Consider the following 25,587-nt stretch of genomic DNA (forward strand, 5'->3'; position numbering starts at 1 on the left):
GTTTGACATGCCTTAACTTTATAAAGACAACGGGAGTGGATAAAAAATAAAAATATAAAGATACAGAGGGATTAATTAATAACAGCCCGTCTATAATGTAGTCTGTTTCACATGAAGCTGGGAGCCTCTGCAGTTGTGGTGAGTAAAAGCCCCGCCGCTATTTGTTAATGTTATTACTTTATGTCCGTCTCCATTATGAGGACGTAACATTGTTTGCTAGCTTGATGCTAATGACAGTAACGTTAACTCAGCGGGTTGATAAAGTGCCTCTGCTGTTTCACACCATCATTTCCCCCTTTTACTCTGTGTGGTAACATCCCTAGAGGAAATATTAAAAACGCTGGGGTGTTGTTGTCATACAGTTGTCTATGGCAGCAGATCGTTCTGTGTTTCTACTGGTCAAAGTGACGGCTGTGATGGGAGAACTGGATCTCAGTGAAGGGCAAGTGGTCCATAACTTTAATTTTGGAGACAAAAAGCGCCCTGTGGTCCATTGCCCAATAGGAAATGTAGAATACTCAAGTAGTATTCGAGTTACTTTTCTCAGGGAGTAACGCAGTAAAGTAACTGGTTACTTTTCAAAAAAGTAATGCAGTAAAGTAAATTGATTACTTTTAAAGTAACCCTTACCCAACTCTGGTAACCATTCACTTGCATTCACACACGGATGGAACAGCCATCAGCCATCAGGCTTCAGTATCTTGCCCAGAGATACTTCAATGTGTGGAAGCCTTGGATCGAACCACTGATCTTCTGATTAGCAGTTGACCTCTACCTCTGAGGCACACTCGCCCTGTACCTGGCAAGTTGCAAAAATGTTGATATTAAAGCTATCAGCAAAATGTTCACTGACATCGTATTTCATTTGTTTGCAATACACTATCTACTCATAGTGACCACTGCATTTTCTTTTAATTTACTTTTTTATTAACATTCAATTAAAATCACTATCCTTGCCTTACACCAAAGTGCTTTTGTTGCCTAAATCTCAGGAGTTTTGACCAAGCCTCCAGGAACATCGCCGGACTCTGAAGCCAATTTTACATAAACCGTGAAATTCAAAGTTCTGGGTCTATCACATGATCCCATTGGCCCGAAAAGACATTTTGACTTAGGCTTACATTGGGAAAGAGACGTCTGTAAATTGGTGAATACAATTTTTAAGTGTCACAATCCCCACAAAATGACGTTCATTATCAGTATTTGATACATTTGGTCCGAAAACATTTTGAAAGTCTAGAGGAGTCGCACGATTAACTCATTTTATCCCCATTCAAGTGCTAAACTGGAAGCTAGCTGCTCAGCTGGAGGAAGTCTCTAGTGTGCTTGCTCTATGGGCCCAAAGATATGGAAGATACAGGTAATTTTATATCCCAGAAGTTGAAGTTTTTTGGCTTCATTTGCCACTGAGCAATTGTCATAGGAATGAGCAGGGTCCTGCCTCCAACGCTGTATCCAGTTCTCTTTATACATCCTCAGTCTGGACGCTAATGTGTGATTCTGGTGTCGCAATTCTGCTCTCTGTATGTCTGCCATCCACCCTGACCACCTCCCTGTGATCCAGCACGGTACATAGTGTCTCACAACACAGTGTTTCATTATCTCAAAGAAACATTATCTCTGTTGTCTGTCCAGGCAGTGATTGATATACTTTATTAATCCCCAGTGGGAAATTCAATATTTTTCACTCTGTTGTCAAATACACACAGGCCCGAAGTACACACACATGCACAAACAGGACCTATACATGCATTAATGGGAGAGATGTCAGGGTGAGGGGGCTGCCTTGGTCAGGCACCTTGAGTAGCTGGGGGTTCAGTGCCTTGCTCAAGAGCACCTCGGCAGTGCCCAGGAGGCGAGCTGGCACCTCTCCAGCTACAAGTCCATGCTCCTTACTTGGTCTGTACAGGGACTTGACCGGCAACGCTCTGGTTCCCAAGACAGGACTGAACTACTGCCTCCCCTACTTTGCTTTGTTTTTTACTCTCCCTCTGACTGGCTTGTACTCACTGCCTTCGTTGGTTTGATTGGTTAGCTTTAGATAGGAAGAGGGAAGCTGGAAACACGTCATGTGGCGGGTGTCAAGTGCCGCCTCTAGCACACACCAGACACGTCACACTGCAGCTCATTAACAGACGACCGCACACAGTTATTACTACTTTCACTGAAAGATCGTATACCTCTTCCACCTCTGCATCAGCTTAAAATCATGCGTGGAGAGCCCCAATTCTAACTTCTCACCTGAAGAGCCGATCTTCAGAGCTATGACTTGCAAGGCAATATGTTTTTGGCTATTGTCTTTATATTGACAGGATTGGGTCGTTTAGCTCAGGATATTTCTCGACCTCAACAGCAAGTCTCTCCCCATTCTTTGTCACACATGAGACACAGCAACAGCGTGAGAGTTCTCTTCATGCATCCATGGTGAGGAGAGGAGTCGAGCTGCCAAAAGGAAGAGAGGAAAAGAGCTGCTACGGTTGGAAATAGGAGAGTGGCGTAAAGTGCCGTGGGATGGCGCTTCCAGGAGCACCGACGTGCATCTAGCCACTGCCAGTGGTGTTGTACACTGAAAATAATAGGGGGATATTTTTGATACGTGGCATTCACCATTGATGTGTTTTGGCCTTTGGATTGGTTAGGGTGAGGGTAAAAATGTCAGAGTTAGTCAATCAGAAGCAGAATAGGGCAGAGTAGGGCGGGTCATGCCTTCACCATCCTCTTAAAAAAACTTGCCAGTTGGACTTAACTAGCTAGCTACAGATGATATAATCTGCTAACAACGGGAACTGCCCATTGGTTCGACAGCCCACTGGTTCGACATCCCATTGTTCCGACCATATTAAACTCATTGTTCCGAAGTCCGTTCCGAAATCATCATGACGCCCTGTGGTTAAGGTCTGGTTAGGTTTAGGCACAAAAACCACTTGGTTAGGGTCAGGAAAAGATCATGGTGTGGGTTAAAATGAAAAAGAAAGTGGCAAACACATAAGCCGTGAGCCTGCTCCGCCTCAAGCCAGTCGCGGCGCACCATACGCCCGCCGTGAGCCGTTCAGCACCACGGACAGTCGGACTAATGGGATGTCGAACCAATGGGCTGTCGAACCAATGACATGGACCCCTAACAACAGCTGTCATTTCATTCTGAAAAATAGTACGGAAATGAGAAGCTGCTTTTGTCTACCCTTTCTTTTAAATGAAGTACCCACTTTTGCAAAAATCACTAAGAACGTCCATAAATCTGGTGACATTATCATTATTATCTTTGTAAACTGCAAACAGTACAGAGAGCCTCTGTTCCGTCTGCATCAATGCAGTCTCTCATTCATTCAGCAATTCTTTTATCTGTCTGAAACAATGAAGCGTGGGACTGGAGTTAACGCTCCATATTGTGAGACAAATCAGCATCCACAGCACTTACTAAGAGAAATTGAAACCGTCAAAAAACACGCTTATCTAGACATATGAAGCAAACCGCAGGACAGACAGAGTGTCGGCTTTGTTCCAAATCTTTATTTCTTTACATCTGCTGATGAAGATCGTGTGATCAAAATCCCCATAACAGCCACTAATGGATCTTGTGGGATAGGCCGCGTTCTCAAATGTCATAAATCAGTTTTGTCGGAACTTTCTGGTCGCCTGTGAATTTAATTTGTAAAATATAACAACTATGAAACTTATGAGCTGCCTTGGGTTTTACTTTCTTGCAATGGTTTTGTTGGTGATTTACAAATAAATGATTCATGTTTTTTATTATTACACTTGATGCAGAGTGTTGGCACATTGCCCTGTGTCTTGAGTCCATTTGTGTTTCTGACTGTGTGTGTAATTTTCAATTTCATTTTCTACATTACAGCTCTGGAAGCCTGAGTAAACCCAAGAAAACACAGTGTAAAAAATGCAAAATGGAGCGGGTTCAATTATAGAATAAATCTCCTCTGGTGAACATTCTCACTTTATATGTATGCAAATAAATTCCGTCTCACCATGTCATTTGTTCACAATAAAACTTTTTTTTTTCCTCTCGAGAAAAAAAACACAGTGGAAGTTTGTCTGTGCAGAATATAAATAAGAGGCTCATACATTTGGCTTTCTGGTCTTGAATTCAGCCGTTTAAGTCTTGTTGACTGTTGTCCTCCACGGTGAGGCATGTGATGTTTCATGTTGGTTTGTGGAGCTCGGCTGATGGCATCAGTCGACTGGTATTGCTACAGAGACTCAGGAGACTCTGGTGCTAACAATAACATTGTCAACACCCTCTCTGGGAGGTGATACAGCACGGTGGTTAGAGACAGAGAGAAAGATTGAAAAGAGGAGTGGGAGGAGACCTGAGGAGTAAAGGAGGAAGAGGGGAGGGGAGTTTAGAGCGTGTTAACGACTGATTGGAAAGTTTCCTCTTTGTTCCAATCTTCCATCAGCCCCCCCTCTCCCCCTCCCCTCCAGTCATCTATTCCATCATTTTGTCTTTTCTCCGCTCGCTGTTCCTCCGGAGAGAAAGTGTGTCTGCGTGCATGTGTGTTTGTGTTAGTCGGGTTTAGTCCCGCAAGGAGCCAATTAAAACGCAGACTTGGCCATGAGCATGAGAGCCAGAACTTGGGAGTGTGTGTTTAAATATATGTGTGTGTGTCGCTGCGTGTGTGTGTTTTCTCAATGCACCCCTCTCCTCGCTCCCACCAGAAAACAAACACAACAGCTGTGAAAAGAATAATACCTTGAGGAAATGGTGGGGAAAAATTGCCAATCATGCAGACACAAACACACACACATACATACGCACCTTGTCGTGATGCTCATCCAGATACTCCCTCACAGTAGCTAACGCCTCGTGCACAGCCTGCTCAGGTGGATATCCTACACAAACAAAAATATACACATAATTTGCAAGAACAGGTGCAGTGACAGATCTTTGTGTTTGCGTCAGGTTGTCCTCTGCACCGGGTTTTTTTTCCGAGACAGGTATCTTTTCTTCTTTCCACTATTCTAACACTCTCTTCTGTGTTTTCTCACTTCCTCTCATCTCCACTCGCCTATTCCGCCAAGGTGCAGACATAACACACTTGTTGGTTACGAGGAGACAGATGGAGAAAGACTACGGCGCTTCTTCAATATTCATTCAGCGGCCGAGACCTTTCAGTTCTGGAAAATTATCCCCACTGCTGGAGACGCAGCACAAAGGCAGTAAAACTGATCATCTGGCCAAACAACTCAGCCACAAACAAACACATACTGAGTGATTATACAGTAATTATTCTATACACCAGGAGAGAGTGCTCAATATGGGAGCAAAGGGGAATACATGGGGACGCAAATTAGCACTGAACAATGCATTGTTTCAACATCAAAATACACACACACACAGAGGGATGTAATGTAATATGTCAAAACCCATTATGTTACTCTATATAAACTATTTTACTGCTTGATGGGAAAAACATTTGCCTTTCTATAGCTTATGTTAAAGACAAATAGTCTTGTTCATCTGATGAATAAGCATCTTTAAAATGAACAAATGTGGCCCACCTACACAGGTTCTCTCACTTCTTTGCCTGTTCTCAGAAGTGTGTGGGTGTGTGCAGACTGAGTGACACCTGCCTCACTCTTTTTTAAGAAAGGACATTCATAGACGTCTATTTCAGACAAATGTGTTTGAATAAAACATGATGCCATTCAGATTAAGTTTAATCAACCTAATGAGAAAGGGTTTAGAAGTTATACTGTGCAAGGCGTTCCCTTAAAAACAATGTATTGACTCTAAATCACCACTTATGACTCACTAGAAGTTTGTGGTGGTTTATTTGTCTGCAGAGACTCTGCCCTCTGACTTTATTTTATTATTCTCTCCTTATTTTCTATGTTCAGGACATTCCTGGGTTCCTCACATAGGTGAGGATGGGACTTTATAAAAAAGTAGTGACCAGGTGCCAGACTGTGAGCAGAATGCATCCAACAAATCCTACAAAAATTGTGGGGACAGTGCAGGAAAAAACACAAATACTGCCATACAAATGGAATTTTTATTTCACTTTCACTTTTGCTGATGATACTGTTTTCAATCAGTATTATCAGCATACCTGACAATTCTTGCATGGTTTACCTTTCAAGAAAGTATTTGTGAAGATGCCAAAATGTTTCCTACATTATACACTCACGAATACTTAAAGCTGTCTCACACCAAGCATGTATTTTTATCCAAAATCTTTGCACAGAAATTTATAAAAATTGATTCTGTGGGGGTCTATGAATGCTTGCACAGTCCTGTAGAACATTCATGCAGGAAGAAAATAATGTTTGGGCGGCCCTCGATTTCAGCAGATTTCTGTCTGCGGAAATAAATGTTTGACCACTAAAACCATGTTATACATCTGATGTCATACCTCCATGTCATAGCTAGTGTGCTCCAAAAATGGAGGAATGTTGCATCATTGTAGTTTCCTAATTTGTACCACAAACATTGTGATGACTACCTCAATAACCAAATGAAGAACAACAAGTGACTTGAGATCCGCCACCAGCTTCTAACATTATATGGTGGTCACTAAACATGGCTAACTACAACAGATAGCATTAGCATCAAATCTGGAATCTGATTAGTCTAGTTAGCCCCATAGACATATCTGTCTGGATAGGTTTGTGTTGTGTGGAGTGGACACTCATTTGCAGTGGTGTGGTAGTAGTTGATGAGTTGGGTGTACTATGATGTAGATGCGTAGGTTACCAAGGTCACTACTAACACCTCGATGTGTCTGGATGTGTCTGGAACCTAAGAGTGGACCTTGATCGGCAGCTCAAGGTCCCGACAGAGACAACTACAACCTCTCTGAGACCAGACATCATCCTGTTGTTCCCCTCAGTCTGAACAGTGATCATGGCAGAGCTCACTGTCCCTTAGGAGGGAGGAATGGAGGCAGCTTACGAAAGGAAGAAGGACAAATACACCGAGCTGAGTGTCGAGAGGTGGGATAGTCGACTGTCATCTGCCCTGTGGAGGCTGGCTGCAGAGGGTTCATTTGAACTTCCATCCAGTGCCTCCTGAGGAACATGGGAGTGACCGGGCCAAAGCTGAAAAATGCATCCAAGGATTTGGCAGAGGAGGTGGAAAGAGTGAGCTTCTGGCTTTGGCTGAGAAGCAAGGATAGGGCATGGGGAAAACAAGGGTCCTAGGGGTAGCTGCAGGGAGACGTCCCTGCCGTTGCTCCAACACCGTGAGATGTTCCGGGAATAATGGAGCGAAACATTAGTGAAAGGTGGCTCCCGGCTAATGATCCTGCAACCACCCTACTGGCACCGTCGGAGGTGTGTCAGGTGGAAACACCCTGCAGGTAGCCCTTACCTGTGCTTGCATCTGTTGTGTGGAGTGGACACTCATTTGCAGTGGTGTAGTAATATTCCAATGGCTTTTTGGCTGATAGGTGGGTACACTGTAAACAGCCAGATAAAAAAAAGGTGGGTACAACCCCTGTACCTGTGTATGCCTTCTGCTACACAGTGCTCATTCAGCCTCATTCACCGAATGTTTGGAACTTGGAACACAGCAATGCGGACAACTGGCACTGGACCTGGTGGGCATAGTTACCATGTGGAAAATTCACATGCAGACCGCATTTCCACATCGCACCGCTGCAGTAAGGACTCAACTTTTTGTATATCCTCCTGAGACCCCGTGTCCTCATATAAGGACATTACATTTTGAGTCTACTTGACCTTACACTTCATTCTGCTGAACTTAGGCCTGTTGTCCACTAGTAAGACAACAATACACTAATCCATGTAAAAACAAGATGGCTTAGATGCCTTATTGTCATTGACAATGTGTAGTTCCTTTATATTTACCAGGTCCTACGAATCACAAAGACCTAGGAGAAAGTAAAAATGTACACCTAACAAAAGTTGGGGTCTCAGGAGGATAAAGGACACATGCCTTGGGGCACCCTGAGAAACAGCTTTAAAGTATGATTTATGATTTATTTTTATGTTTACCTGCAGACAGTTTGAAGCAAGAATAGATCCCAGTCAACTGTGTTTGCCTACACATCCTGGGCAAAACACAGGATGTGTTTAGTCATGATCTTTTTCTTACCTCAATGCAAGTGTCTTTTTTGTTTATTTGTTTGTTTTGTTTTTTTGTAGCCCTGGCTGAACCACACGCATGACACAGGATGCAAACTCTCAAAATCCTTCTTTTTGTACATCCACTACCCACTCTGATGTCTCATAACGTCTCCTGTGAAGCATAAGAACATTTCCTGAACTGGAAGAAAAGTGTTGCTACTGAAATTAATCAAGGCAGCAATTGGTGTTTCCTCCAAAACATATTTACTAATTTTTTCAGTACATTGAGTTAAGTACACAGCATAGGTCTTCCTACCTAAACTGTAACGAGGTCTAATAAGGTCTGAACAGGTGTTTTCAATCACTCTGATTGAAAACACCTGTGTAAAGAGTCAGTATTTATTTGGTGAGAAATTGGGATGTCTGTTAAGTACGTTGGGGACTTCTTTTCCACTAATGGTTGCTCAGTTTTAATCAAAATTTATTTGTTTTTCTCTGAGAGCTCTAAGTTTGTGCCATTATTAAAAACTACTAATATGACTGGCTGGCAGCACTGCTGGCACAACCTCTCCATTATTTTCCACTTTCATCACATCAAAAAGTTGGTTGATAAAAGGAGGAGTGCCATGCTTTACCAGCTGTTAGGTAACATAAAATACTCCACAGTACAGTTTGTTTCTCCTTCCTCGTTTAAAATGAGCCCAGCTGACAGAAAAAAACTTCACAAGTAGAAGGAGACAACAAGCTATACAGAGAGATATCGTGAAACCGGCGCGAGGGAGAGGAAGACACGGATAACACACTGAGTCAATCAGAACTTTGGCCTTTTCCTCTCTCTAGCAACAGGGAGAAGTGTTGACAACAGGCCCTCACACCCAAACCACCCCGGGGAGTGTTTAAGCACTATCCTTAACTCTCTCTCCTGCCAGTGTGAAGGGGGATTACCGTCAATCTGACACAATCTCTGGCCTAATCTATCTTAATCTGCTGGTCCTAATCCAAGGCCTTAATCTGAGAACCACCTCTGGGCTGCAGAAGATAATGTGACAAGTGGCACTGGGGTGGCTCAGCACTCTGGTTAAACAGAAAGACTGATACTAGAAACAAGCGTGTGATGGCAAAAACACAGCCGGTGTGTATGCAGCGTGTAATCACAAGAACAAAGATATATTGTTGTTATTGTTGGATGAAAATGGTTGTTTTTTTTCTCTCTCACTCAAATGAAAAATCATCAGCAGCATATGAAGCCCTGAGCAACACAAAAACACTTGAAGTAAAACTATGAAAATGATGATAACACACACAAACACACTGAACATATGAAAATGTCATGCATTTGTTCTGGTGTAAGGAGGAGACACAGACATCAACACAGACACTGACCGTAAATTCCAGTGGAGATGCAGGGGAAAGCCTGCGGAGTAAAGATGACAAACACAATGGTTACAGTCTATTGCTGATGATCACGTAACAGCTAGCTTTCATTTCACATGCTCACACACGCACACGCACACACACACACACCAATGCACAGAAATCACACTCTCTGCTGGATCTTAATGGAGTCTTTCTCCTGATTGTATTTTATGGCAGCTTTTCTTTTCCGTCTGACTTTCACTTCTATTTAAAGACCAAACTGTCGATCATCCTTTGTTACCGGTGTACAAGACTTTCCTTCTGCAGCCATTAACCAGACATTATTATAGTAATTATAAAGGTGGGCGTGGTTACCATTATTAGGGAAAATATGACAAATATATTCTAATATTCTATATTCATAATGTTATAATCTGTAACAGTTCTGTCCTGGTTGATTTGGTAATACCAGTGATTTCTTATGAAGTGTGGTTTAACAGTGCAGGTCACAGAGTTACGTTCAAAGTGACATGTAATAGAGCTTGGATCCACAACCTAAGCCTTATGGGATCCAAGGGGCCAGGTTCGGACAAATATTTACAAATGATGTTCGGTTTCGGGTTCAGGTCAGGTTCCGCCAACTTGACATGGTCCTTAATGCTTCACTTCCCAGTTAATATCCACCAATATGGCTAAGTCACCTTTCTATCCACCCATCAGTCCATTTTCATCTGCTTATCTGGGGCCGGGTCTCGGGGGCAGAAGGCCAAGCAAAGCACCCCAGACATCCTTCTCCCCAGCAACGCTTTCCAGCTCTTCCTGGGGGACCCCAAGGTGTTCCCAATCCAGATGAGATATAGTCAGGTCCATAATTATTTGGACAATGATACAGTTGTCGTCATTTTGGCTCTGTACACCACCACAATGGGTTTTAAATGAAACAATGAATACCTGCTTAAAGTGCAGACTCTCAGCTTTCATTTAAGGCTTTTTTCAAAAATGTAGTATGAACCGTGTAGGAATTACAACCATTTCTTCACACAGTCCCCCGACTTTAAGGGCTCATAAGTATTTGGACAAACTAACATAATCATCAATTAAACAGTCAGTTTTAATACTTGGTTGCAAATCCTTTACAGTCAATGACTGCCTGAAGTGTTGGACACATAGGCATCATCAGATGCTGGGTTTCTTCCCTGGTGATGCTCTGCCAGCCCTTTACTGCAGCCGTCTGCACTTCCTGCTTGTGTTTTGGGTGTTTTGCCCTCAGTTTTGGCTTCAGCAAGAGAAACGCATGCTCAATTGGATTCAGGTCAGATGATATGACTTGGCTGTTGCAGAACATTCCACTTCTTTGCCTTAAAAATGTCTTTGGTTGCTTTTGCAATATGCTTCAGGTCATTGTCCAACTGCACTGTGAAGCATCATCCAATGAGTTTTGAAGCATTTGGTTGAATCTGAGCAGATAATGTAGCCCCAAACACTTCAGCTTTCATCCTGCTGCTCTTGTCAGCAGTCACATCATCAATAAATACAAGAGAACCAGTTCCACTGGCAGCCATACATGGTCATGACATAACAGTACCTCCACCATGCTTCACTGATGAGGTGGTGTGCTTTGGATCATGAGCAGTTCCTTCCCTTCTTCCTTCTCTTGTCTTCCCATCATTCTGGTAGTTGATCTTTGTTTTATCTGTCCATAGTATGCTGTTCCACAACTGTACAGGCTTTTTAGATGGTTTTTGACAAACTCTAATCTGGCCTTCCATTTTTAAGGCTAACCAATGGTTTGCATCTTGTGATAAACCCTCTGTATTTATTCTAGTGAAGTCTTGTCTTGCTTACAAGAGCAGCAGGATGAAAGCTGAAGTGTTTGGGGCACCATTATCTGCTCAGATTCAATTAAATGCTTCAAAACTCATTGGACGATGCTTCACAGTGCAGATTGACATTGACCTGAAGCATATTGCAAAAGCAACCAAAGACATTTTTAAGGCAAAGAAGTGGAATGTTCTGCAATGGCCAAGTCATATCATCTGACCTGAATCCAACTGAGCATGCGTTTCTCTTGCTGAAGCCAAAACTGAGGGCAAAACACCCAAAACACAAGCAGGAAGTGCAGACGGCTGCAGTAAAGGGCTGGCAGAGCATCACCAGGGAAGAAACCCAGCATCTGATGATGTCTATGTGTTCAACACTTCAGGCAGTCATTTACTGTAAAGGATTTGCAACCAAGTATTAAAACTGACTGTTTAATTGATGATTATGTTAGTTTGTCCAAATACTTATGAGCCCTTAAAGTTGGGGGACTGTGTGAAGAAATGGTTGTAATTCCTACACGGTTCATACTACATTTTTGAAAAAAGCCTTAAATGAAAGCTGAGAGTCTGCACTTTAAGCAGGTATTCATTGTTTCATTTAAAACCCATTGTGGTGGTGTACAGAGCCAAAATGACGACAACTGTATCATTGTCCAAATAATTATGGACCTGACTGTATGTAAACTCTCCAGCATGTTCTGGGTGTGCCCTGGGGCCTCCTACTAGTGGGACGTGCCCTGAGCACCTCCAATGGGAGGCGCCTAGGAGGCATCCTGATCAGATACCTGAACCATCTCAACTGACCCCTTTCGACTCGAAGGAGCAGCGGCTCTACCCTGAGCTCCCTCCAGATGTCTGAGCTCCTTTCCCTATCTCTAAGGCTGAGTCCAGCTACCCCACGGAGGAAACTCATTTCAGCCGCTTGTATCCACAATCTCATTCTTTTGGTCACTACCCAGAGCTCATGACCATCATCCCTCTTCGCCATGACGGTCCGGCACAGCGCCTGCCATCATCACAGAAGCCGCACCAAACCGCCGCCTCATCTTATGCTCCATTCTACACTTAATCGTGAACAAGACCCCAAGATACTTGAACTCCGTCGCTTGAGGCAGTAGCTCCCTTCAAACCCAAACCTTTCTGTTTGTTGTCAAATTGACACAAGGAAATGGACGTGGTGGTGTAAAGAGGATCATCTGCATGTCCCAGCAATAACACCAAAGCAGAGTGATTTCCTTACAGTAAAGGTGTCAAGCTCATGTTGGATTTGACATAGAAAACTGAATTTCCTTTCGGTTGTGCTCGGTTTCTACTCTCTCAGACTTTGGTCAGGTTTGCAGCCTGTATGGGAAAAACAGGCAAATAGAATAAAGACAATAATTGTGTCACATAAACACAGTAAATAACTGGACATTTTTCAACATGCTGTGAGCGACCGTGATCAGTTTACCTTACAACAGGACAGACTTGTAAAAGGAGTTGTTACACTGAGTGACAACGGAGAGGAGCTGGTTTTCAAAAATGGCAGTTAGAGCCTCTCGCCAGCAGCACTTAAACAGCTCACTGTGGCCTTTTCACAATAATAGCCACCTGTGTTTCGACAGTTGAGTGCTTTTAAAGGAATTTTCTTTCTCCCTAGTATGTCTTAAAACTATTCTCTTAGGGGTTAAGACGCCAATCATGAAACACAATGTGTCCAATTCGAATCGTATTTGTTTTTTGTTTTTTTTAAATCCTGTTGGGGACCTTTGTTGCATCTCTCTAACCCTCTGTATCTATAATCTTTCACCTCTCACTGAGTAATAAAAGCATAAAATGCCCACCAAAACAGAATTTTAAAAAATGCTGGTCACATATATATTCTGTATGTACTTTGACAGCACTGTTAGTTGATCTGGGTTCCTACAGCTTAAGGCAAGTTTAATATTTAAAGCCAGTCGGGATGAAATTTAAAGGAATACTTCCACCCACAAAATACCCATTTGTAAATCATTTAGTCATGTCTTGTAACCTTGTTCCTGCTTGTTCTTTTTAAACGAAAAAGGTTCCGCCAATATGTATACCCCTACGCAGCGGGAAATTGGGCGCCTCGGATCAACTCGCCAATCCGGCTCTGTGTGTGTAAATGCTCGCAGCTTGCCAGCAAAACGGTCCAACATTCGCCGAAAATCTGGCAGTGTAAAAGGGGCTATAGTTTGCTGTTGTTAAACATGGTCCCTAATCAATGGTTGGTTCCCAACTGATGGGTCATGATCCAAAAGTGGGTTGCAGGCCCACTCTGAATGGACCGCAAGTGATTCGCAAACGTGTCAAGTTCGTAAAAAAAAAACAGTACAGTAAATTTCTAGAACAGAGCTTTAATTTTGAAGTGTTGTTTTGAGTGACTAACAGACAGCTACTTGACAGAAGCAGCAAACTAGCTCAAGAACATGGCCAAACGTGAGTATGACGCTGAATATATTAAACTGTGTGGACCTCGAACTAATGACTAAGGAGAAATCTGGACATCGTGGCTGAACAAATTGGGAACCACTGCTTTAAGACGAATGTTACATTGACAAAAAATGAAGACTCTACTTATCATTTACTTAGGGATATGGACAATTTTGACCAAATATTTATTTTGACATAAAATGTGACTTCATTTGGTGCTATTAATGCAAGACGCAATCAGTAAATTATATTTTAATAAAAAAAGATGCTAACGATTATTTTGAGGTTTAACAGTGCAATGTCAGAAAAACAGTTTAAAAATCCTACTTCACATTTGGCATTTTTAAGACATCTGGAAGACTGATTTAAGACATTTTAATAGTAATTGCAGCCTTATTTTTTGATTAATAAATTCAATGCCATTTAAGCGGAAACCCTGTTTAATTGTTCTTCCTACACATACTGTCTGTGAAGAGATCGCTATTTCAAGTCAAATACAATATGAGACTTCAGCTGTGTGAATCAGCCAAATGACGAGGGTATGTTCCAAAGTTTCAGGCTTTTTAGTGTCAAATTCCCTCCTTTTACTACAATCCCTCGAATCCATCTCAGCAGGGAACACAGTATGGAGAAACACAGAGAGATAATTTGCCGCTATAACACTGTAAAACTTTGGAAGATAGCCATTTGATTTTTCTATTTCAGGCGGCTAAAATCTCATAATAGTTTCAGCCAAACCTCAGCATGCATTTGTACACAGAACAAGGACTGCAGATTTTGTCCCTTGTCACTCACATTGATGTTCATTAAGAGAGGTACCTCTTTGTGACTAGCACAGGCAGCAGGGACACTTTCAAAGATCAGTAACTTTTTAAATGTACAAATGAGCATGTGAGTATTGTTTTTGGACAGATTTTTTAAAAAGGACAAAATGTTCTGTTTGCATTAGCAGTAACTAAACATAACTCTGAAGCGGCTGCAGGGGAACGAACAGTAAATGAGAAGCCTTCGATCAATCAGATACAATTACAGTACGATACTCTCCTGTCCAGCTGGCTTGTGAGTTTGACCTCAGTCCATCATTAACTGCTCCTCAGTGGAACACAATTTGGAGGTCGGCATTGAGCTCCTTTAAATGTGTGAGATTAAGGATTTTACGATATCAGATTCTGAATGGCGCATATTTGTCACATTATCCAAGACGGATGACAAATACCAAGATTTATGGTGGTACGATAGAGATTCATTACTCCACCTGCTCTGGGACCATCCAGCTGTTGGCACACTCTGGTTTAGAAGTGATATCCCTTATGTCGGAGTTTTTCAAGTTTAATTTTTCAGTTTCTGCCATAGCATGCCTGTTGGGCCTGAAGCCAGACAATAGTGTTGGAGTCACTGCTGACTGGCTCTGGACATTGGGTTGCTTATCTACTAAAAGACTCATTCTTTTGAGGGAGCGTAAACTAGCCTGCTTCTCCAGGGATTCATGGCTGGAGGAATACCAGGACCTGCTGAACACTGAATGGGCAGCCTGCCTGTTAGAAGACTCTGATAAGGGCCTGGAGGACCACTGCCCACAGGTTTGATCATTTAGTAAATAGTAACTTGCTCCCAGCAAAACAGTAGCTGCTCCCACCTGAGAGGGCTTGTATGAAGAATGTATATGATGTACTTACTGTATCTTGTGGGTTCTGGGTTATTTTGTTATGCTGCACTTTTTTACAGTTTCCCTTGTTAAATATGTATATATGCGTAATGGAGAAAACAAATTATCAAACTCTTACAGGGGGCTATGGTATGTTTTAGTTTAGTAAGGTTTTCAGTAGTGTTCCTGGTGTGTTCTCATCCAAAATTCAGATTTTGGTGAAAGAGTGTAGCGACAAAATACTATTTTCCCAAGCCCTTTGAAAAACGTTTGTCACATGACCTGACGTAGGTTTCTGCATGATGTTGTATCCATATATAAACCCATGTACTGCTGTGGACACCACGTTGATTTTGTTCTGTAAGTCACATAATGACACAACCAATTGAAGTGGCAGTGGATGAGCAACTCCCATGTTCTGAGAAGAAAAATGACTGTTTTTGTCGGTGTAGTCTGGTGGCTTTGAGGAGAGCATTGATAATGGCTTCAGTTCCTAAATGGAGGGGGCTGTCTGATGGCAAGGTGAAGCAGTAAAAATAATCTAAATTTAGCATACACTTAAACTTAATTTTGTTTAAATATAAACGTGTTAGGTGGTCCTTTTTTGTAGGTGGCAAAAATACACTTTGCTGCTTTTTTTTAAAAAATAAAAAGAAACAAACAAACAAACACAAAAAACCCACTTGCTGCACCTTTTTATTGTTGCCATGCAACCACACCATCACCTCCTTAGGCCCTGATCACACAGAAGGTGTTTTAGCAGCTGGAGGCGCTTTTTTGTAATTGTTAATGAGAATGAAGCTTTTTGCCTGCCGTTTTTGCATTTCTGTGCTCTTGACGCCTAGTGTTTCTGCCGGCGTTTTTGCTCTAACCTTCCTGTGTAATCAGTTTACAGTTCATGTTATTATTATGTTTTACAGTAATTAGTATCTAGTTACTAAAATGTTGAGGCAAAGGATACTGGCTGTAGCTCTGATTGAGGGTGAGAGGCTGTCATCAAATCGTTAGTTGGACACAGGGAAACAGAGATATGTGGGGGTACATGAGACCCTAATGAAGAGGGTGGATCACGATGAGTGCTGTGTAGCTCTGTGCAACCACCAGTTTCTCCTCCATAGTTTACCAACTTCAAACTTGTTGTCGTGACCGCCACAGAAGGCCCACCTCTCAAATCATTCAATTGGACAATGGGGAAAAAGATGATGAAAAAAGAGATGACGTGGGGCGTTTTTCTGCTTTGAGATTAATTTTTCTAAACAAAAAAAAAGTTCAGAGCGCTCTGGCAAAAACGCCAGGTGCGTAGAGCATAGAAATGTGAGGCGCATCGCAATACCAAAACCGAGTGAGCAAAAAGCTTCAATCTCACTTAAAACAATTACAAAAAGCTGCTAAAACACTTTCTGTGTGATCAGGGCCTAATTTTACCTCGCAGACCATGAGGAGTTGGTCTGCCGCTGTCTCTGATCAGTTAGTTGGTTTTATTGTGCAACTTTCTGAACTAAACTAATGTAGCGTCCACAGCAGTGTGTGGCTTAGCTTTCAAGCCTCAGTAAATGTACTCCTGTCTGCTTCAAAACAATAGAATAAAGCACATTTAGGCATAAAAAAAGAAAACAAAGATTCTTTGAATTCACAAAATCAGGAGCAGCTCCAGACTTTATGCCCTATGACATCACAAGTTTGGGACCTACTTCTCTGGGTTCTGGCTTTGAGAGAGAGTAGCTCTTATTCACAAATATTGATTAAACTTTCCTCAGCCATGGAAATAATATATTGGAACTCTTAATTTAGGTGGTGTAAAACTTCCCTCACTCTCCATGCTACACTGTAAGCAAACTGCATGTGTTGGGGTTTTGAGGGATGGGAGGGCACCAGTCATCCGCTGATTGCTAAGGGCTGAGTGGGAGTACTCGTTTGAACAACACGAAAAAGAATGCAGATGGACCCATCCTTTAATATTAAAAAAAAACAAAACATAAACATTTAAGTGCATAATTCCCTGTGAATCCCTTGTTAGTGACTAATTTGAAAACCTTCCCAGGAAATACAGACCATGCCAACAACAAACTGTTATACAGTGAAGTAATTACTGGATGTAAACACACTGAATCCCTACTGCTGAAAAATGTCAAGTTAAAAAAGGGTTATGATGTAAAAATCTTATGCATTATAATATTAAGTCATTGGGATCCATGTCAGGCAGGTTCGTGGCACACCACTGGTCCTGAGATGAGAAGAGCAGCCAATAAACTTCAAAGTAAATCAAATCTGGCAGATTCTCAACCTTCTGTCAAATACTGCGGTACGAGCAGATGCCAGGATGCTCTCTGTGTCTCCAGATCTCTTAGTTTGACCAGATTGCAGAGTTGGCAACTCGGGTTGAGAGGAGACACGACTCACAGGTTCCTCAAGGCGAAAGGTAAACATAAAAGTCAATGGAAGTGAACCAATAACAAAAAGCTTTGAGGGCTAAAACACACAACACTGTAGCCTGATAGGAGTGAGGTTGTACTGAGGAAGAGGAGGAGATTTTATCAGTGTCAGTAAAGCCCTGTGAGGCAAATCTGTGATTTTGGGCTATATCAATAAAAACGCACTTGACTTCATTTCACAGTATCAGTCAAATAAACGCATTGTGATAACCCCTGCACATATATACACATTATAAAGGTAAAAAGACACAAATGCAGATTTTGAATGACTGAAGAAAACCATAATTAATTCTGTAATTAAAAATGCAAACTGTTTGCTAATAATAAATTCTACATCACTCTCGAGTAGTGAAACGACAAACAGACAGCATTTATCTTTCTTCCACCGTACCTCTGACTTTATTTTCATGTCACTTTGGTGTTTTTCTTTGACTTTAACACATCGTTCTGTTGTGAAACCTCCCGCCTGGTGTGTTTCATAAAACCTTCTTACAACTCAACAATCCAACCTGCAGCTCCTGTTGTTTCTCTCCCTCCATCTATCTCAGTTTGAATGTAGTTTCCTTTGAAAAATCTTTCTGTGAAGGATCTTTTTTGACTTTAGCTGCAGGTAGAATATTTTTTTACACGTCTCAGTCCTTCACCCTTTTACTTCTTGCCTGTCTTTTTTGCTTTCTTCACTTTTTTCTGTGTCCCAGTCTGGAGTGGTTCTCTTCCCTCTACCTCTCTGTTTTAATCTAATCTCTCAGGTTTCTGCACACCCTCGTTCTCTCACCCACAATGACAAACAGCTCAGTATCTCTTCATCCTTCCTCTCTTCCTCCCACTTTCTGCCTAACAACCATCCCCAGCTTCCCTCACCCCCTCTCCTCACCCCTCCGTCCTTACCACAGTGCGTGCAGCGTTTTTGGTCGCTGTGTTCAGGCTGTTCTTGTAGCATGACCTCAAGGCTTTCTTCTCTCCCTCTCCCACTCCTCCTTGTGCAATCGGCCCCACAGTGTGGATCACATCTGCAGAGACAGCGAGAGACGAGAAGATGAAACACTTCTTACCACAGTGTGACAGATACAAAGATAGCAGTAAAATATATCTTGAGTTTAATCTCCCCCAGTCAGATTCCACATTTACTCAGGGTGTATAATGGCAGTCATGTTTAATACAGTCTCACTTTTATCAAAATTAATTAAAAATATAAATCAGGAAATGTGGTTCTAGTGTTGACATAAAAAGTTCATGGAAATATTTAATCCTGAACCGTCTCCCATTGTCTATTTCATTAACAATAAAATGTTCAACTTTCTTCATGCTAATCACAAATATAGTGTCAGTTCATGTAAATGTGAAACTTGTGTCTTGACTGGAACCGAGCAGTGACCTTTGGGGCTGAAATATGAAGCCAACATGAAAGTGCCTAAAACTGCAGTTCCTCTAATGGCCACTTGAGGCTGGTTTCAACAGCGAGTCAGTCCCCATAGACCTGGCATGTTAAAATGCCCAACTTAACAGCAGAAATTAAAATGTTTACAGCCTGGTACAAAAATGTGTTTGGTCTCTGTAGCTAATTTCCACCTTTATAACAATACAGGGGATGAATTTTTATAAAGCTGACTCTTAAATTTTATCACTATTTAAAGATTTGCATGTTTGAGGGGCGTAACTGCTTTGAGTGACAGGCTGTCTACAGATTGTGTTCTCAAGCTTTCAGTCAGATCCACCTATGCTTCTCCCCAGTGTCACACTCATAGGGTCACTTCTGGCTTGAAAAATTCAAGATGGCGACCATAAAAACGCAAAACTCGAGGCTTCAAAACAGTCTACAAATCAGTGGGTGATGTCACAGCGGCTATGTCCATCATTTTTACACAGTCTGTGGCTGGAACAGATGACTTTTGATTAGGTAGATTAATGCCGAGTTCATGTCATGTGAGAGTTATCGTAAATTTCAAGTTTACGACTCGTAAAAAGCTTTCACGTCAGTGTCAATGCATAATTATGACGGGGAAAGTTGGAGCTCCAATATATCCAACTCAGTGCTTAATAATACACAAGTGCCTGAAAATGTCAGCCAAAGTCCATCGTTGTGTAATCAAAACCAAACTTAGTGTACAGATGTCATATTGTTGTTTTAGATTTTTTTTTCTTTTGTCTTTTATTAGACAGGATGGACGTAAGCGTGAAGGGGGAGAGAGGGAGGCTGACATGCAGCAAAGGGCCACAGGCTGGAATCAAAACCCATGGCTACTGCAGCAGGGACAATGCCTTTGTACATGGGATGCTCACTCTAACCACTGAGCTGGGTGCCCCCATGTCACATTGTTAATGCATGCTATTTTTAACCATATCACCAATTCTGCAGTCACACAACTCTCTAATGTCCCATTCACTATGTGTGGTGCTGATACTCCGTTTTAACTCTGTGTAGGCCTGTGACTCAGTCAGCCTGACTGATGCAATCAGCTGTCACACCTGGTATTTATAAGTTTTTGTTTCCTGACACCAAACTGCTCCCGGTGATGTTTTCTTAAGAAAAATCAGAAGCTTAAAACTAAAACAAGCCACTGTCATTTATTTTATGACAAGTAACCTGACTCCTTGAAAAAGATGGAGGATTTGGGTCATGGAATATAAAATGATTCGGGAAAATGATAGACCTTCATGTAGACAGAGCTTTGCTTCCTTTTGATCAATTATGTCAGAGGTATCAAATCCCCAAAAAACATTTCCCTTAATATCTAAAGTTAAAAAGCTACATGCCATTGAAATATGAACAGATGATTTGTATTTTATCAAAACTTGAGGACAAAACCCATTCATTAAGGATAGAAGAGCCATATATCTAAATATTACAGCATATAGGTGGCATAAAGTAGCCTACAGAACACACACTAGATGGACTACACGCTTGGAAAATGGATATATAAGAAGATATTAATGTGACAGGTTGAAAAGACACTTGTTTAAAAGTGCAAAAACAGACAATAAATACAAGGTTTAAATTATTTCAATGTAAATTGTTAATGAGAATGTACATAACTCCTGTCAAACCTTCACCGTATGCCTGGTTACACTCCATAAGAATTTTGTACTAAATACTTAAACAAGAAAGGTACTTTATTCTCTACATATGGGAATGTCTGAAGATTCAAGACTTGTTTGTCAGAGCAGCCCAGTTGCAACGAAAGAGAACAGAAAACGATGGCATTGTACTTTCCTGCAACCACAAATATGTTACATTTGTACGTTTCATATGTATCATATCGATTTTTCTAAAGTGAGGTAGGTCATGGGCTGACGTTGTCATTGGGAGGTGGAGGGGACAGTGGGTGACGGCACAACTAAGCAACATGCCTGTCAAACTGCAGACCACGTCAGACCATTTTTTGAGGCCAGCACACAACAAAACCAGCTGTGTTTCAGCAAATCATCACTGCATTTCCATTAGCTTTTTAGGCCTTAAGTGGGAATGCTTTACAGGAACCCATCAGTGTTTTTTCAGCGGGGATAGTGCCACAAAAAGCAGCAACAGCAACTCAAAAATGCTGTGATTTTGCTCCCAAAACCAGATATTTTAAGCCAAAACATGATCCTTTCCTAACCATAACAAAGTGGATTTTGTACCTAAACCTAACCCCGTTAATCACAGCATTGTTGAAACATAAAGTTTCAACATATCTGTTACATGATAATTGCTTGCACATGTAACAAATTCATGCTTTGCAAATACATACAAAGTCAACTTTTTTTATTGACAATTAGGTTGGTCGGAGGTGTTTAATACCAAAGTCCTTTTAAAAGTCAATCTCTATGTACTTGGAATATATCTGGAGGACTTTTTACAAACATCCAAACAGACCAAACTTCTGGACTTTGGACTTCTTCAAGCCAGGAGAGCTATAACACTGCTAAAAGAATGTGGATGCTCCATCATTGAGAGTGTGGATAAAGAAGCTTTAAGATTGTACCAGTCTGGAAACGCCAACTTACATTGCTAAGGGCAAGTAGAAAGACTTTGCTCGGCTCTGGGAACAGTACACGAACATTATGAAAGCTGGAAATGTAGGTCTTATCTAAAAGGGGAAAAATTAGGGAAATATTTTGTGTTTATTTGTGTTCTATCTCAATATCTGTGCATGTGGTGTGTGTGCCTGTAGGTGTGTACGTATTTCTGGTGTTAAACTGTTGTATTGCTACTGTATGTTTCCTTGATGTGATTTTATAACAGAAGAAAATGAAAATAAACATATCTAGAAGCAAAAAATAAACCCTACTCTTACTGTATATGTGTTAAATATCAGGGGATCCCAGCTACAGGTGGGTCGGACCAGTTCCCCTCAGGCCAGGAAAACAGAACACACACAAGAGGGTGAACAGGAAGCCTCACATCAAAAGGCCAAACTGTTATTGTGAGCATGTTTGGTAGAATGTAGGCCATGTTTTTCACATCTCAGTCAGCGATGTTTCGCCCCATAACAGACTGAATTCATATTTAGTTTTAACTTCACTCAGCATTCAGTGAACTGCTCCCTTTCTTATCTCCCATATACAGTATAGTAATAGCATTTAATGTTAGATTTTAACAGCACACCTGGGAGGTCATAAAGGAACTGCTGTTACTGGTTTAGATGCTGCATGCAAGTAATTTTTAAAGGCCTTGTTGATAACATTTTTATGAAGACGAATAATAAAAATTAAAAAAAAGAATGCATCCGCAGAGCTTTAAGTAAGGTGTGGAATAAAAGTATCGCTCAGTATTTCAGATTATAATTGTAAAGTAATCATTTAAAAAAAGAAGAGAGAGACAGGTTTGAAATGAGTGTTATTTTTATCTCTGTGGAAGATGTCTGACGTTCTAACAAGGCTTGTGAGCCAATGGTTTAACAACGTCGGTGTCATTTGTTATCTCTGCATCATCAGTTATCAAGAGTTTTAGTAGGTGCCAGTTAGTATGGAATAAACTGAAAAATAGCTGAGTTTGGCTGTAAGCCCCCGACTTCATTCCTGTACTGATCCCAAGTGCTCAGCGACAAAAGGAGGAGCAAGGCGCAGGGTGAAAACTGCTTTGGCTTTTGCTCATTGTTGTCAGCTGTAGAAGATTCAAGGACTGAAAAGTCATGCCGAGGTGGACACTGTGTGTGTGTGCCTGACCCCAGACCATCCCGACTCCCTGCTGGATCAGCAAACTTTTTGTCACTGCTGTAACACAGGTTAGATTCAGCACTGTCAGTTCACAACTGCCAGGTTAGCATGAGCTAACACAGTGGTAGCAGCTAACATCCAACACCGAGTGTTGGAAAGGCTAAAAAGTTAGGCCAAGGTGGTCCTTTTGTGTGTGTGTGTCTGATCCCAGACCATCCCGACTCCCTGCTGGATCAGCAGACTTTCTGTTGCTGCCATAACACAGGTTAGACACACCACTGTCAGTTCAACATCTGCCTGGTGAGCATGAGCTGACACAGTGGTAGCAGCTAGCATCCAACACTGAGTGTTGGATGGGCTGAAAAGTTAGGCCAAGGTGGTCACTTTGTGTGTGTGTGTGTGTGTGTGTCTGATCCCAGACCATCCCGACTCCCTGCTGAATCAACAAACTGACATTTAGCCCTGTCTGTGTGTGTATAGGCGGCCTCTCATCAAATGTCCTTGATGTGGAGCTCAAACTCCTGCAGCATCAGTCTCCTATCAGAGGCAGAGGGACCACAGGGGTCTCTCAATGATGTAGAAATTGCACTGAAAACAGCGTTGGAGACAGGGCACGTTCATTTTCTAATAAAGATGCTCAGTGGTGCATAAGACTTAAGAAAAGTTAGACTTTCCAGTATTTAACTACCCGCATCTTCCAAATTAGTGAGCCCATAAAGCAGGCACACTAGGGACTTCTCCTGTTGAACTGCTGACTTACAGTTTAGCACACTGCTAACTTGAATGGGAATCTTTCAGCTCCCCGGTGATCGCCCTCCAGCCAGAGAGCTGAAAGATTCTGGTAAGCTAAATGACCTCGGTTAGTTTGTCTTTAATTATGAAGTCAGTAAGTTGAAAAAATACATTTGGATATAAAATAAGAAGTCTGCTGGTTGGTTTGGTTTTGCTAGCCAACTTGCCTGCAAGGTACCAAACAGTATTATAAGCTGCTGCCACTGCCAAGAGTGGATGACCTCCAATATGGCTGCCAGAGGATGAATCATGTCTCTCTACCAGGTGGTTTAAAAAGATTCTCACATACATATTTCACTACGACTCTTTCCAGTACCACACACCTTTGGTAAATTAAAAAGTCCACAAATTTAATTTCCTTTGTCACTCTCAGTTTATAGCAACAATGTCTTTCGCTGTTTCTAATTGCTTTGTACAGAATAGTTTTCATGTTTTCATTCTCCCATGTAGCTGAGGGAACGAGTCATACTGTGTGCGCTTTCTTTGTCAAGTTAATGAATGCTTTTTTTCCCCTCCCAGGTCTCTGAAAACATACTTCAATTGGACTCACTGATTAAATAAATGGTAAATGAATTGAAGTGTATTGAACTGAAGGCAGAGAGGGGAGATAGAGGAAACAGAGGACCTCACAAACAGAAGCTGAGCGCAAACAGAGGGAGACGTGGTCGAGATGTTGTTTAACCAGCCTCTACATGTCTACGCCGACGATACCACACATTCTGATGAGGCTCAGCGTGCTGCTCTCAGCGTGAATACAAACGCTGTGATAAGACCTAGCTGGACCACCACCTCTACACACACACACACACACACACACACTGAAACAGCAACACATTTAATCTAATATTGAGACTTTTCTCCTTTTAAGGAACTGATGAGATGAAATCTCAGGTTTTTTGTCTGTAGATCGATCTTGACACTTCAGTCTTGGATCCAGTGTCAGTTCTGTGATACTACTGGAATGATCTGCAGTATTTCCAGACAGATATCCACTGATTTGATACACACCACACAGCCCAAAAAGAGCCTCAAACCTGCCCGGTGGTCATAAAAGAAGTCAGATTGTTAACCTCCATGTAAAAGAGGCTTTTTTTCTCCATCAGTAAACATGTAACATCACTAACAATGCAACATATGTGTGGAGCTTGTTTGCAGTGTGGTACTATATTCACTTCTAATAGTTTAAATTGAATAGAACCTATATGAAGACATTAAACTGGCGTAACAGATATGAAGAAATGTTACAACCAAAATCCATGGGGCACAGACACGCCTGCTGCTGCATGCCCGCAGCAAAGCACGATCTCTATAATCAGCTGGAGCTGCTACACTGACCACACTGACCAGACGCCGCACTTGCCCCTCTAGGCACCGTGCTGCTCAATCCTACAATCCTATTTCACATGACTGTTCAATTTTTTTTCTCTACGCACATCTCTGCAGCCCTCCTTCATTCATTGTCATTAACCACTTATCCTGTTACAGGTCGCGGGGTTGGAGCCTATCCCAGCTGACATTGGGCGAGAGGCAGGGTACACCCTGGACAGGTCGCCAGACTATCGCACAGCTAACACATCGAGTCTCACATTCACACTCACATTCACACCTACAGCCAATTTAAAGTCACCAATTGACCTAATCTGCATGTCTTTGGACTGTGGGAAGAAGCCGGAGCACCTGGAGAAAACCCCCCTGACACAGGGAGAACATGCAACCTCCACAGTGGGTTCGAACCTCCAACCCTGGGTTCAAACCAGGAACCCTCTTGCTGTGAAGCAACAATGCTACCCACTGTACCACTGTGCCACATTTTCAGCTCTCTAACAGGTGAACACTACATTGAACTGTGTAAGAAAACAAGTACAATCTATCTAAAAATGATCAAAACGAATACCTCATTGTACCAGAGGCAATGCTACGCAGCAGA

The 25,587-nt window shown here is 41.9% G+C and overlaps 1 protein-coding gene across 3 annotated transcripts in view; it reads right to left on the minus strand.

The window, feature by feature from the left end:
- The window catches only part of macrod1 (mono-ADP ribosylhydrolase 1), a 169,623-nt gene that overhangs the window by 13,310 nt on the left and 130,726 nt on the right, over positions 1-25,587 (minus strand). For all 3 annotated transcript variants that reach the window (XM_078169384.1, XM_033630860.2, XM_033630852.2), the window contains 3 exons: positions 18,621-18,742; positions 9,430-9,460; positions 4,775-4,848 (listed from right to left, as the gene is read on the minus strand). In XM_078169384.1, coding sequence (XP_078025510.1) covers positions 4,775-4,848; positions 9,430-9,460; positions 18,621-18,742 — 227 coding nt within the window. The remainder of the gene's footprint in view (positions 1-4,774; positions 4,849-9,429; positions 9,461-18,620; positions 18,743-25,587) is intronic.

This window comes from Epinephelus lanceolatus, chromosome 7, assembly GCF_041903045.1.
Source record: "Epinephelus lanceolatus isolate andai-2023 chromosome 7, ASM4190304v1, whole genome shotgun sequence".
In the NCBI taxonomy this organism is placed as follows: domain Eukaryota; kingdom Metazoa; phylum Chordata; class Actinopteri; order Perciformes; family Serranidae; genus Epinephelus; species Epinephelus lanceolatus.